Consider the following 13972-nt stretch of genomic DNA (forward strand, 5'->3'; position numbering starts at 1 on the left):
TTGTACAATGGCCAGCAACTTGCTGTTGTGAGAATAGACTAGTTCTGCAGTTGGACCTACAGCAGGAGCTGAACTCAGGTTCCCTTCCTAGGACTGCAAGAGCAGCACAGTACCTGCCATAAACTGTGCATAATGGGCATCACTATTCCCAAATGGTGGCATCTGTCTGGAACCCAGTGGGATTTATTCCATCCCTATCCGTAATGCAGATCTCCAGTTGGCCAGGGACACACTCCTGTTGAGGAGTGACCCTGAGCAGGGATCTTGACGACTCCCAGCCAGGCATCCCCATCACTGATGTAGGAGGGAAGTAGCTGCACCACTGTCACTGTGACAGCCCTACCTTGTTCTGGGAATGAGGCTGTGTGACAGGGACATTTTAGGCTGCAGTTCTGGTGTTCAAGACACACATCCAAGTTGCCCAGCCTTCTACCCACATGCCTGGTGCAGGGATGAAGAAGCAAAGCCCTCATTACAGGGGTGTGCATCTATAGCTAGTGATGCCCAGAAAAAGAAATTAGTGTTTTTACCCTTATTAACATTGCCTGGTGTGTGGTCAGGCCATGGGAGGCATGTTACCAAGGAATGGAAGATGTGGTAAAATTATCATTGCTCAAGTATTGGAAATTCACATCAACTCTACATAAAACATGTCTGTAATCCCACAGCAGTGTCCCTAAGAGCGCCCTTTCATTTTTCAGAGGGGACTCTACAGAGGCTTTCCAAGTTAGCCTTGGTGTTCCTCCCTCCTTTCATGTGCATCTGAGCTGGAATAGTAAGATTCAGCCCTAAGCATCATGGACAACTGTAGCCCCTCAGCCCCTCACCAAGTGCTGTGCTGCCCCACTGACCCCAGCAAATTTGGCAGCAAACCTTTTGTCACCAGCAGGCTCAGTTCAGTTGCTTTATTTCATTTCATTTCATTTCATTTCATTTCATTTCATTTCATTTGATTTCATTTCATTTCACTTTGCAAGATACAAAATAAAAAAGCCTGGAACGGAGCCAGCGCACATGGCAAGCTGCCTGGCGTCTCCTCTGGCATGCAGTGGCTGCAGGGAGCCTTTGGATGCACCTTCCTGAGTGGGCTGGGGCAGGCAGGAACAGCACCAGGGCTGCCCCCCTGCTCACTGGCTGTAGTAGTAATCCTGGCCATACACATCGTATCCGTGCCCTTTGTAGTAGCCGTACTCATCCTCGTAGGCCCGGTAGCTGTCCCCGCGTGCATACCCATCCTGTTCCTCGTACCCACCCTCCGTGGTGCCCTCGTCCCCCCGGCCGTAGTCCCTGGCCGTCACATCATACTCCCACAGCTCCCCAGCTGTGGTAGCATCTGTGGTGGCATCTGTGGGTCCCCCATCAACCATAGTTGTCGCCTGGGTCAGACCATCTTCATTGGTAGTGCTGGCGATGGTGGTGGCTTCGGTTTCCTCCTCCTCCTCCTCCTCCTCTTCCTCTTCTTCTTCCTCCTCCTCCTCTTCCTCCGCTTCCTCAGCTTCACCAGTGCCCTCCTCAGCCACTGCAGTGCCATTGCCATGAGGTCCAATACCCTCTGTGGTATTGGTGCTTGTGCCATTGACACCATTCTCGTTCTCATCTACTTCTTCTTCCTCCTCTTCCTCCTCTTCCTCCTCATTCTCATCACTGTCTTCATTTTCAGAGTCTTCCCCCTTGCTGGCAGTCCTCTGCCTGATCCCTTTCAGGGTCTCTTGGCAGCCCTTGCCCTGGCAGAGGGAAGACAGCACAGCATTACTGGGGTGTCAGGAGGCTGCACCTCCATGTGGCAAGGGGCAGGTATGGGCACAGCTGAGCATCCCCCCACACCTTGCATGGCAGGACTCTCTTTTTGGGGTACCCCTTCCAACCCCAAGTTAATGCCCAGAGCCTGGTCCAGCTGTGGGTATTTCCACAGCAGCTCCCCAAGCAGAAACAGGGTGCAGGGCATCCCAACGGGTGCAAGCAAATATGCAGTGAACAGAGCCCTCCCCACGGGAGGTTCCCAAGCCACACCTGCTGGGGGGATGTGACGTCTCCTCCCAGTGCACCCTGGCAGTCCCCAGGGGCTGCTCTGGCGGGGTGTCCAGCGGCCTTGGTGCCAGCATGAAATGGCTCCTGCAGGGACAGGGACAGAACAGGGCAGAGGGTCAGCAGCTGGAGTGGAGCGCAGGCCTCCCAGCAATGAGAGGGGTACGCAGCATCCACACACAGCATTTGGGCATTGCTCTGAGTTCCCTGCTTTCCCACAGGTCTTGTTCCAGGCTGAAATGGAGAAGCTGCAGCAGGGCAGCTGGAGCCATGCAATTAAGTGGTGGTGGCTGGAGCTGGGTGTTCCCATTCTGGCTCTGCGTTTTGCTTTGCAAAGCATGTAAAGGTTTTCTTCTGAAGTTACCTCTCCCAGTTTCCAGTAAACAAAGAAAGCCACAGGCACACTACATGTGGGCACGCTGCACATCATGTGTGGATGGTCAGTGAGAGTGTGATGGCTCAAAGGCAGGCGTGAGCCCAAACCCCACCAGCAATCAGCCATCAGCAATGCTTGGCCCCAGAGATCAGCAGCACAGCAGGGCTCTCAGTGGGATGCCTGGCTATAAAAAGGTGAGGAATAAACCAAATGCAAACAGAGCCTGGAGCAGCCACTGAGGAACTGGTGGGGCAGTTCACCCAGTGCCCAGCCTGGGAGGAGGAACATGTTGCTACCAGCAAATGAGCCCAGCCATGGCAGGGAGATGTGAGGTCAGTGTCATCACCGCCTTGGGCAATCCCCACCACTCACACGCCAAGACCAAGGACACCTACCCTGGCATTTTGGGCCACCTCAGACCTTGGAATACTGACAGGTGCACCTGATGGCAGAGAAAACCCAGGCTGCTCTTCTCTCCAACAGGAGAGACATCAAATTGCACTGTGCAGCTAGCTGTGCCAGTGGGAGCGATGCTCCCCATCCAGCAGCCACTATAGCAGTGCTCTTTACATACCTATAACTGACCTTGGGGCCTTTCAGCATGATTCCTCTTGCTGACCACGCTGACAGTGAAGGCACATCCCTGCCTAGGAACAGCCACTGCTCTGGTGCTCTCCAAACGAAAAGGGCAGACCCAAACAGCGGCTACATTCCTGCATATCACTTAATTTCTTCCTGAGAAATGAAATTCCACCTTCTGCTGCCCATCCCACTACTCAAATTTATCCCTAGAGATTGCAGTGGTAGGGGAGAGGAACAGGCAAAATGGGGCAAATTGCAGGGAGGTGCCAGGGTTGGCACAGGGGCCACCCCATACTGTATCCCAACCCTGGATTGGTCTCCAAAGGGGAATTTAAAACCAGAATCCCAGGTTTTCATTAAATAACTTTTGAAAAAGAAAAAAATAAAAGACTTGATTAGGTCTGATACACAGGTTTCCAAGCATACCTGATCCTTATTTCAAAGTTCCTGTGTGCCTGAGACCACTGGATAATTTTTGAGCATTTGTAGCCTGAGGAGACACAAAAGACTTTTGTAACCCCTTGCATTTAATTTTGGACCTGGGTGACTCTCACAACTACAGAGGTGCCCAAGCTCATACTGATCCAGCAGACAGGAGCAGCTTTATCATCTGACTGGTAAAAAATGTGTCTTTCCCAATATAGCATCAGTTTGTGTCACTCCACAGACACACATGCAGAGCTTAACAGGATTTTCCGTAGAAATTTTCTCAGTGCTGTAAGGGCAACAGATCCTGAAAGAGGAAGGTGAGCCCCTAACAGCACCTTCTCCCTTGTATGAACCTCCTTGCTTCTGTTCTTTGACCGGTCCTGCTCCTTTATGAGCCACTGAAAATGGAAACCCAGAGAGTTTTTCTCAGAGTTGTTTGGTGCAACCCCCGCCCAGGAAGAAAAAGGAAAGAAAAAAGAAAAAATTGACAAAAAAGTAATAAAACAAGCCCCAGAGTAGAAAATCCAGTTGTATCCAGAGTGCAAGGCTGTGGGCGGTCAGTGACCACAAATGCTGATGAGCAGAGACTACAAAACCAAAGTTCCCAAATTCCCGTATTTGTTTTGCAGGCTGCTGGTTTGCCATACTCACCCCCCCTTCCTCCTCCTCTGAGCCATCCCCCTCTTCCTCGGATGAGTCACTGCCCTAAGAAGAGGGAAAACCAAGTTGGAGGCAGGTGGGTGGGTTTCCAGTGGTGTCATGAGTACAATGTTCTGTGCTCAGGCCCATGGGCCAGTGCAAACAGGGCACAGACTGTGCCCCCATCTCATTTGGGCCAAAATCTCTGCATTTGGAGGGCGGCAAAACAGCAGCAACCCCTCAGAAGCACCGACCTGGTACCGTCGCTGCGGGGGATACACGTAGATGTATCTGTACAGGTAATGCTGGTGCCGGCTCTTGAAAACCTACCGGAAGAAGGAGGGGGAAAATCCCATCAGTCTGGGGACCTGGACCTGGGTACAGGAGCCACCAAAATGGGCCCTCCCTCAAGACCAGCCTCGTGTGGGACGGGGCACGCAGGGTGGAGGAGACCCTACCGCGTTCTCTTCCGAGCTGTCCAGCTTGGGTTGCCGCAGCCAGCTCTTGACCTGGGGAAAAGGTGGGTTGGTACAAGCCCCACACCAGCCCCGGGGAGGCCGGGGGGTCCCCCCTCACCTGGCACTCACCGAGAAGGCGCAGGCCATCCCCACCAGGCAGACAAAGACCAGGACACTCCTCATGGCTGCTTTCTCTAGGAACAGCAAAACACGTCGAGGGCTTGCTTTTCAGCTAGAAAGCACCGACACTACTCCAAACCATCCACATGTCTGTGTCCATGTGGCTGAGCGAGGAGAAGAAAGGCTGACCTCCAGCCACTTCTTGGTGCAGTCACTCAACCCCTCCATAGACCCAATTCCTTCTTTTCTTTCCTTTTTCTCCTTTTTTTTTTTTTAAAGATCAGCCTCAATTTCCATGAATATATGTTGTTTTTTCTAGAAGCCACAAAATACCAGAAAAGCAAGTTTCACCATGTAGTGGACTCATCCTTTCCTGGAGCAGGACTACTCACTCCTGCTTCCCCATTGCCTTTGAGGGAGGGGAGAAAGCCAAGCCCCACTGGAGATGTGACAGGAGCAGCTGGGAGCACTGCCCATGGTGGCCGCCCTCCCACAGCTCCAAGACCTGCTCAGGCTCTGCCCAGGGAGCAGTGCTCCTGGGAATCACACCACAGACAGTTTAACCTCACTGAGGAAAAACAAACGAGCAAACAAATAATGGAAATAATTGGCTTCTACAGCCTGCCATTGGCAAAAATAACAGTGGCAAGGCACCAATGCAAAGAGCCCCCCACAGGCACACTTGGAAGGGACTTGCCTCTGGGCAGGTCTGAGCTGCAGACCCGAAGCACCAAAACACAGCCTGCCCTCCTCCATCAAGGAGCAAGGAGCACACCCAAACCTTCCAGCAGCACCCCAGCCTTCCCCCAGGGAGGGATGCTCCCAGCATCCTCCCGAGCTCAGCCAGGCCCACTGACCTTCCTTTTTCCTACCCTTCCTCTGCCTAAACTCAACATCAGCTGAGCTTGTGAGGAGTCGTTGTTACATTTGTCTGTGCTTGAAGTTTCCCTATTTTTGCTTAACTCAGGCTAGAAAACAAGTGGCCACAAGCTTCCCTGACCTCACAGCAAGGCTCTGGATGCTCATCCCCTCCACCCAAGCGCTTCATGAAGCCACAGCCCCAGGCAAGGAATAAAAGCAGCACCCTGTCCTGCCAGCAAGCTGAGCCCCTCCATCTCCCTGCAAAAATCAGACAGCAATGCACAACCCAGCTGGGAAGAGCAGCAGCAAGCTTACCCTGCCCCAGCACCGAGAGCTACCCACGGAGTCAGCTGGCACAGATTTCCTCCTGCTGCTGCCCTGCTGGGATATAAGGTCTGGCTTTGCCCCCCCCCCCAAGTCAGTCACCGCCCTGCCCGGAGTGACGCCGGCCCTCCAGAGTGCACCAAAAACCCTCCAAAACTTAAACGCTGGCAGATTTGGTGCACAAACATAGCGCCCCGTGCTGCTGCCAAACCCAGCAAGGTTTGCACTGCACCGCTTAATTGAGGGTCTGGCCTCAGATGAGCGGCCGGGAGGCCGAGGGTATAATAACACTCTGGGTTTTAATTAAAATAAATATTGAGAAATCTGTTCCTGGGGGGTGTCCACCTCCATTTTTGGGAAATTCTGTCACTGTTTTTTCAAGTAGACAAAATGACCAACCTCAAAGGCCCGGCTCCACAGCCAGTTGGATAGAGCCATTAGACTGAAAAGAAAGCTAAATCCAAACAAATCCCTCTCCAGGATGCCTGCAGAAGCCTTGGTAAAGGCAGGGAAAGAAAAGGGGACTCAGATACAGGTGACACCTTTGGGAGCCATTTCTGCCACAGTGTTGCTACAAACTGCAAGTCTGCTTTTTTTCTAATGCCCCACTAACTACCCAGACCCACACAGGGGCCAGCCCAGTCCCCTGCTCTCCAAAATCAGGCGTTGCTCAGTTAAAATCTGTGTTTGTCCCCAGCAAAGCAGAATAACTGCTTGAGGTGGGGGGAAAAGTGAAAAAAACCCCACCCATGTGTCCGCTCAAATCTCACTGGGGACTTTGGTGGCAGGATACAGCAAGCGGATGCTGCCCCGACACCCACCTCTGCAGGGACGTCTTTTCTCCTTTACCTATATTTATCATTTCCTGCTTGGATTTCAGCCACCCAGCTCTCCAGTGCACCTCTGCTGCCTCTTTCCCAGATTTTTCTTGCACTCTTCAGCAAAGGCCCCTGAGCTCCTGCACATCTGGGCTGCAGCAGTTCAGAGAATGACTCCTCACCAAATGCAGCTTTGCTTCCCACAGGGGTGAGGAGAACTGCAAATCCCACCTGATGCACCTACAGCCCTAGGAAAGGGAACAGTGATGCTGAAAAATAAATGCCTTTAGGCAGGTCTGTAATGGTCAGCCTAGCCAGTGGTAAAATTGAGGTTATTTAGGACAAAAAAATCCACTTTGTCATGAAAGACCCGAATGTTGTGTCTCAAAACTAGGCGTACAAACAGCCTCACCCTCAAGCAGGGGAGCCCAGCATTGACAGGTACATGATGGGGAGTTGATAATTGCTGGAACACTATACACATAACTTGTTTCTGGGGAGGGAGGGGTCCCCCCATAGCCCCTCGAGGGTCCAGCAGCCCTGGCAGCAGGCCATGCCACATGCCCACCGTGCAACCCTGGGGCTGCAGGGCACAGCTGCCCCTGCTCCATGGGCTTCAAAACCCATTGTGTCACTGTGAGGAGTCCTAATTATAAGGGAGGTCTGGAGCTGGCCGTGGCTTTCAGCTAATGCCTCATGCCAGGAAAACCCACACACCAAAAAAAAGAAAAAAGAAAAAAGAAAAAAAAAACCCCAGCCATGCAGTTTTTTGGTGCCAACACAGCAGCCTCTGATAAAGAGAGAGATGAGCATTGAGAAGATTCCTGTGTCCCCTCCAGCTCCATGGGGCTGGAGCAGCTGGAGGGCCTGCCCTGCTGGGGGTGATACAGGGGGTTCAGGACAGAGACAGCCGTGCTTCCCATTGTCCCCTGCTGTCCTAAGCTGCCTGGCCCAGGAAAGCAGTGAGCATGTGCCCAGCTTTGAGCTTAAAATTTCACCAAGGCTTGGGAACAGAGAGTCCTGGTGGGAGGCGATTTTTAATGTAATTAAAGGGCTTCTGCTCCAGGCTGCTTAAAAAAAACATATGGAAAACTGACTATAAAAACACATATTTCACCCAAGATCCCTAAAAAGCACCAGGATAATTAATGTGTGCCCAAGTGCCTTGTGCAGCCAGCACCTATGTTTAGCTCCTGGAGTGGGTGCTGCCCAGGCAGGCCACCAGCAGCAGCAACCTCACCGGCACCATGCCGGGAGACCAGCAGGGAACTCAGCAAGCACATCCAAAACATTTCCATTTTAATTTTATTTTTTATTATTACTTTAAAAAGCATCACATCACAGGCTTGGAGCACTGGTCTCTTAATGCTTTTGCAAGAACTCTGTCTCTCCAAGGCAGCAGGGCTTGGAGGGATCACCCCTTTGTCTGAAAGGAATCTGGTATTAAAAGTGATTGCAGGCTCTGAAAGCTTTATGAAAATGATCTCACCTTGCTGGAAATAAAACACAGAACAGCTTATCTACTTCCAAGGGATGGGGCTTTGACCAGCGTGGTCTAGTGGAAGGTGGGGTTTGCACCGGCCGCCAGCCACAGCTCAGTTCTGCAGCTGGGTGGGCTTGCACCCAGCAAGGGCACCTCGTACAGTTTGGGTGTACTTGCCTCAGCCCCTGAGGACCTCAGGGTCAGAGTGTCCCTGTCTGGCACAGGCTGACATGGCTCCTAGGTCCAAATTTAATTATTATTTTTGCAGGGTAGTAAATGAGCAGAGCAGAGTGCTTCTGTCCTGCCCGGGAGCACTGCAGGGCTGAGGCTGCACCATCCTATTTCCACGCCCTGGAGCTACTCTGAAAGGAAACCTCAGGGCCAAAAATAAGTAAAGAAAACAAAACCAGAAGGACACTTTGAGCATGGGGGGAAGGGACCAAGGTGCTGCTGCAGCCAGGGAAAGGGGCACACCTGCTATGCAGCTCTGTGCCCAGAGCACCCCCAAAATATGTACAGGGGGCACCTGAGGCTGAGTTTGCCCTGGCCTCCACCTCTCTCCACATGCTGTCAGGGACAGGACTGTGTGTGCCATGGTCACCAGCTGGGGAGAGAAGTGATGAGCAAGAAGAGGGAGCAACAGTGCGAGAATAAGGAATGCCTCTCTTTCCCCTTACCTCTCAGAACACAAACACAAATGCAAACCAGCATCAGCTGCACACACAGCTCATTATTCTTTTGGCAACATCCAATTTTAGGATAAAAGTGTGAGGGGAGAATATCTGAAATGCACCATGTGTCAGTCTCCATTACCAGTACACAATCTTTATATATTGGCCCTCTGCAACTAAATGTTTAGTATGATTTTCCTTTTTCTTTGAGCAGAAATCAGGAAAAGGAAATAAATTCTATTTACATTCCTGGCAAAATGCGGGTCAGGAGTAGCTCTGTAATGTGAGCACTTTGAAGCACCCTGAACTCAGGGAAAAAACCGCAGCAAATCACCAAGGCAAGGTCACAGCTTTATCACAAATCCCAGACTCGCCACCACCCAGGCCCTCACATGTTTGAGCAATATCTGTACATTGGATCTCCTCAGGTTTTTTGTTTGTTTTTCTTTTTTTTCAGGAGCAAGAAACACCTCATCAGCCAGAGTAAGTTACCAGGTCTGGTCTCCCACCTTTCTCTGCCTCCATCCACATGTGAGAGCTCTCAAACACATCCTCAGGAGAAAAAGCCAAATAAACCCCCCAAAATGCCCTATTTTCAGGAGCAGAGCAGGAAGACAGCCTGCGTTCATTGCAGAAGTATCAACCAACAGCCTGCACACGCAGCTTAGGAACTGAGCTCTCAAGCAAAGTTAAGCCAGTGTCCCTGGACCATCAGGCATCTGGATGGAGCGGAGGCACACTGCTTCTGTGCTGCACTAGTGATGGCTGCCTGCCTCCCGGGCTGCACACACTGCTCTAACCTGGGAAAAACCCTGAATCTGGGATTAAAAAGGTGCCACATGCAGCAGAGGCAGAGTGTGCTACATGTGTCAGCAGGAACTGCTGCTCTTGTACATGTCATTTGTTACTGTGTACACACAGGAGTTGCAGAAGAGTGATATATGTATCCACATATCATAGAATCACAGAATGCTTTGGATTGGAAGGGACCTTAAAGCTCATCTAGTCCCAATCCCCTGCCATGAGCAGGGACACCTCCCATTAGACCAGGTTACTCAAAGCCCCATCTGACCCGGCCAAAATACACAGAGAAGTATGTGTCTTCTACAAAAAGTACTCAGGCACTCATTTCATATTATAGAAAGGTGGCTTTGGAAGTTTTCACACTGTCATGAAACTCCTTTTTGCTCTGCAGGTGAAACAACATCAGGTCTAGGGCAGAAAGGGCAGGTGTTGCCTCTGCCCCCCCACGTGCAGGTTCAGCCCCTGTGTTCAGTAGCCTGATGCCTTCTGCTAAAACACAACAACAGCTCTTTGCAGCTTTGCATTTCAGGGTGTGAAAATAGGAAAAAACTGAACTGCAAACCACTTGCTCACTCTGCAGCTTTAAGGTTTCTGTCATGAGTTTGGGGAGTGCAGTACAGGTGGATTTAAGGTTTCCATCATGAGCTGGATGGTGCAGTACAGGTGGATGTTAACACTTGCACTTTATTTGTACCATCCTGTGGTGCCTGGGTCCTTGGGGCAGTGCTGAGGGGACCACAAAACTCCCAAGACATGGCTGAGCCAAGGCTGGGAAAGTTATTTGCCATCAAAGTGCATGGCAGTAAAGGGAGCTGGAAGAAAAATTTCCTACGAGCATTTGAAAGGTTTGTAACATTTTGGGGTTTCACTGAGGTAAGAGACTGTTTTACCACGTCTGGGATATTTCTTTTGTTCAGATTGATGGCCTCGGTGATTCCATCAGAGGTTTTTTCTCCCCATTGAAAAGGGCAGAGAAACACAATCAAATTCTCCTGGCCGCACTTCGTGCTTGGAGAGGAGTGGTTCCCACCACAGAATTCCATCACAGGGGGCACAGAAGAGACGAGCCCATCAGACCTGAAGGGAGCTTACAAGAAAGAGGAAGAGATATTTCTTACAAGGGCATGTAGTGACAAGATAAGGGGGGATGGCTTCAAACTGAGAGAGAAGAGGTTTAGATTTGGTCTTAGGAGGAAATTCTTTGCTGTGAAGGTGGTGAGGCACTGGCACAGGTTGCTCAGAGAAGTCATAGGTGCCCCATTCCTGGAAGTGTTCCAGACCAGGCTGGATGGGGCTCTGAGCAACCTGGTCTAGTGAAAGGTGTCCCTGCCCATGGCAGGGAGGTTGGATTGAGATGGGGTTTAAGGTCCTTCCCAACCAAGACCATTCTGTGATTCTATCATTGTTTCTTCCACAGATATTCCTGTTTCTCTAAAGACAAACACAGGCCAAGGAAAAGCCCTGCAGCCAGCTGTGGAACTCAGATCACCACAGGAAGCCCAGGACATTTGTCTGCACTGTCAAAAAAGTCACTGCTGGATGGAGAGGTGGTCTGCAGGTGCAGGGGTCTCTCTGTTGCTCCCACCAAAGCCAGGAAAATAAGGGGGTTGAATAAGTGCAGCTTGTGTGCCATGGCTGCCCCAAGTTCCGCTGCCACAGCCAGGCTCAGCACTGCTGCCTCCCACCACTTCAGCCACACCAGCTACTTATTAAAAATAGAATTTTTTCTTCTTGGAAAGGACAAAAAAAAAACCAACACAAGAAACGTTTCTTTTAAGATGATGCAAACTCATGTTTTCACAAACCCAAATGGATCCAAAAATACCTGCTTTAAACTCCAATGCTGATTTATGGGTAAATCGCTGCATTCAGCTCTGGAGCCACCCCCAATGCACAAAGAGTGTCATGTGGGTGGATAATAAAAGCATACATTGACGTGGGCATTTTTTATCCCTGCCTAACCCATCAGGAAAACTGACCCTGACAACTCCATGGCATAATCATCTCGAAACTGGAGGCAGGAACATCTCCAGTGATGGCAAAGCCTGTGGCTGACCTCCCAGCTGCTTTTCCTGACAGCCCAACAGCAGAGAGCAAGAGCTCTCCCCTTGACTGCTCACAGTGCATAGACACATGGCACGAAAACCAAATACATAAACTCCTAAAAATGCCTTAAAGTCCTCCAAGAGAGCATCTTTTGGTCACTCTCTCTCTGTCCATCCAGAACCTCACCCTGTAAAGTGCTGCCCATCATCAAGCCCTTCCAGATGTCAAGCAGGGTGGCCCTGCTCATACACAGATGAACAGCATTTGATTGGGATAGTCCAGTGCCACCAGTGTCCCCCAAAACCTTGCAGATGTCCTTGCCAGGTTCTGGGCACATCCCTGCATGGGCCCAACACGAGCGGCTCCCTCCCTGTGGCCAGGCAGGAGGTTTTCCCAGAGAAGGGCAATGCCCAGGAGGGATGGTGCCGTGGGAAGCTGTCCTGGCAGGACCGGCAGGCAGCAGCCAGCTCTGGCACCGGCTCCGTGGCTTTTGGGGAGCAGCCAGCCAGCGGGAGGCAAGCTTTGGGCGTTGCTGGCCAGGACACGAGGGCAGTGGCAGCACGTCCCCGGGAAGGCACGTGAAGGGCAGCACAGCCGGATACCCTCAGCCCTGTTGGCAGGGCACTCGTGCCTCCCGCTCAGACTAAACCCAGATCTCTCCAGTTTTTCTCTCCATGCACGAACTGAGGAGGACGGGGACACGCAGTCCCCTGCCCAGCTGTGCCAGGCTGCTGTGCACCCCAGCACCGCTCCCACAAGGATGAGGATGGACACAGGGTCATGCACCAACTTGCAAGAAGCGATTTCCCCCCACCCCTGCTAGGTCTCGACCGTCCTGCTCGCAGGCCGGGCTCACTGCAGAGCTGCACTCCTCTTCCTGGAGGGATCCGAAAAAAGCTGCTCCATCCCCACCCCCGCCAGCTGTCGCTACGCAAACATCACCTCTGATGGCCCCAGCGATGTGACCCAGCCCCGCGGCAGAGGCGGCACCAGAACGTGGCCGCTGCCTGAGCAGCGGCACCGCTTGCTGGACACGGGAGAGCTCACGGCCCTGCCCTGCCCTGCCCTGCAGCGGCACACACGCCGCTGCTGCAGCTTTAAACCACAGCCACAGGGATGCGCGGACCCAGCCCTTTTGGCTGCAGCCAAACCCACGCTTGATGTCTTTCACCCCACTTGGTGGGGCTGCACACCAGAATTTTGGTGCCCATGACCCTGACAGGCATCGCTGCCATCACAGCGTCCCCAGCTACTTACACGATTGATCCGAGGGGTCCAAAAAATAAGGGCCAGGTCACAGCTGAGGTATTCACCGTGAAGTGGAGACTAGTGGGATGGAGAGTCAGGAAAGAGGCTCATTCCCAAGGCAGCAGCGTGGGGAAGCTGCAACTTTCAGAGCTGATCTCATAGAGAAGCAAAAAAAGGTTACACAGGGTGAAAAAAATGTAATTTCCACAAAAAACAGGAGCTGTTCAGCTACCAGCCTTCATAGTCGTGGAAACAGGCTACAAATTAAGTGTGGTTCTGCTAAAAGTAGCAAAAAATAATTTAGTTTTTTTACTGGTTCTTGAGTTTGGTACTGCAATGCTCAGCACTGACACCCCTGAGCCCCAACAGCTGAAGGGCATGTACCCACTCACCCTGCCCCCTTGGGTACTGTCCCCTGCAGAGCCACCACCTCATGCTGTAAAAGTGACACAACAGCCCAAGGCTTCACCTGTCAGCATCGAAACCGACATTGTACAGCTTGTCCTGCCACGTGAACAAGGAAGAAGCACCTGGGTGGGATTTAAAATAATGTAATTTTAAATAATATGTTGTTTATGTGCTTGCTGATAGGAGGAAAAACCCAACCAAGTGGCACATAGGGTAAAACAGGCTTTACTCACGATAACACCTTTTGCCTGCTCACCTGCATCTCTGCTGCAGGGGACCTGGTACCAGAGGCCACCACTGGCACACAGAAACAGTGGCCCAGAAGAGTCCTCAAGCCCTGGGACATCTTTCCAGCACCTCAGGCAGAGCAGCACAACCCTTGCTCACATTGCAGGAAGTGACTGCCATAATAGAGCAAAGCCCCAGGCCCGGCTCACTGGGGTCATCAGCCACATTTTCCACCCCACTGCGGGTTCACCGAAGGGCAGGGATGGCCTTTGGGGTGCCTGGAAATAGAGTGGGTGGGAACACCCTCAGCTTTTGCTTTCCCCCTCCCCCTAGCATGCTGTGGCTCCCCACACAAATATCCTGCTCTCTGCTTCCCACTCCCTCTAGTCCAGCCCCAAATTGCAGACCCTGCCACGCCCAGGAGGAAAAAACAGCAGTACCTCAAACCACAC

At 51.8% G+C, this 13972-nt stretch overlaps 1 protein-coding gene across 3 annotated transcripts; it reads right to left on the minus strand.

Moving 5' to 3' along the window:
- Positions 1-893: 893 nt before the first annotated feature.
- Positions 894-13027, minus strand: LOC125326336 (integrin binding sialoprotein). 3 transcript variants are annotated; one of them, XM_048304500.1, is made up of 7 exons: positions 12894-13027; positions 4639-4703; positions 4510-4560; positions 4306-4377; positions 4064-4117; positions 2011-2112; positions 894-1724 (listed from the first exon to the last, which is right to left on the minus strand). In XM_048304500.1, the coding sequence occupies exons 2-7, from the start codon at positions 4690-4692 to the stop codon at positions 1128-1130; spliced, it is 930 nt and encodes a 309-aa protein (XP_048160457.1). In that variant the 5' UTR covers positions 4693-4703; positions 12894-13027; the 3' UTR covers positions 894-1127. The 3 variants fall into 3 exon arrangements, with proteins under 3 accessions (XP_048160457.1, XP_048160455.1, XP_048160456.1); XM_048304498.1 differs by lacking the exon at positions 12894-13027 and adding an exon at positions 12579-12736; XM_048304499.1 differs by lacking the exon at positions 12894-13027 and adding an exon at positions 5806-8304.
- Positions 13028-13972: the final 945 nt, after the last annotated feature.

The sequence above is a fragment of the Corvus hawaiiensis genome, chromosome 5, assembly GCF_020740725.1.
Source record: "Corvus hawaiiensis isolate bCorHaw1 chromosome 5, bCorHaw1.pri.cur, whole genome shotgun sequence".
NCBI classification, from domain to species: Eukaryota; Metazoa; Chordata; class Aves; order Passeriformes; family Corvidae; genus Corvus; species Corvus hawaiiensis.

What these genes read in the sequence shown, in the direction of transcription:
- LOC125326336 (XM_048304500.1), bottom strand. Translation starts at nt 4,692, where the DNA reads ATGAGGAGTGTCCTGGTCTTTGTCTGCCTGGTGGGGATGGCCTGCGCC. An exon ending in GGATGGCCTGCGCCTTCTCG is followed by an intron (nt 4,561 to 4,638) that starts GTGAGTGCCAGG and finishes CCTTTTCCCCAG; the next exon opens with GTCAAGAGCTGGCTGCGGCA. An exon ending in CCCCGCAGCGACGGTACCAG is followed by an intron (nt 4,118 to 4,305) that starts GTCGGTGCTTCT and finishes CCCTCTTCTTAG; the next exon opens with GGCAGTGACTCATCCGAGGA.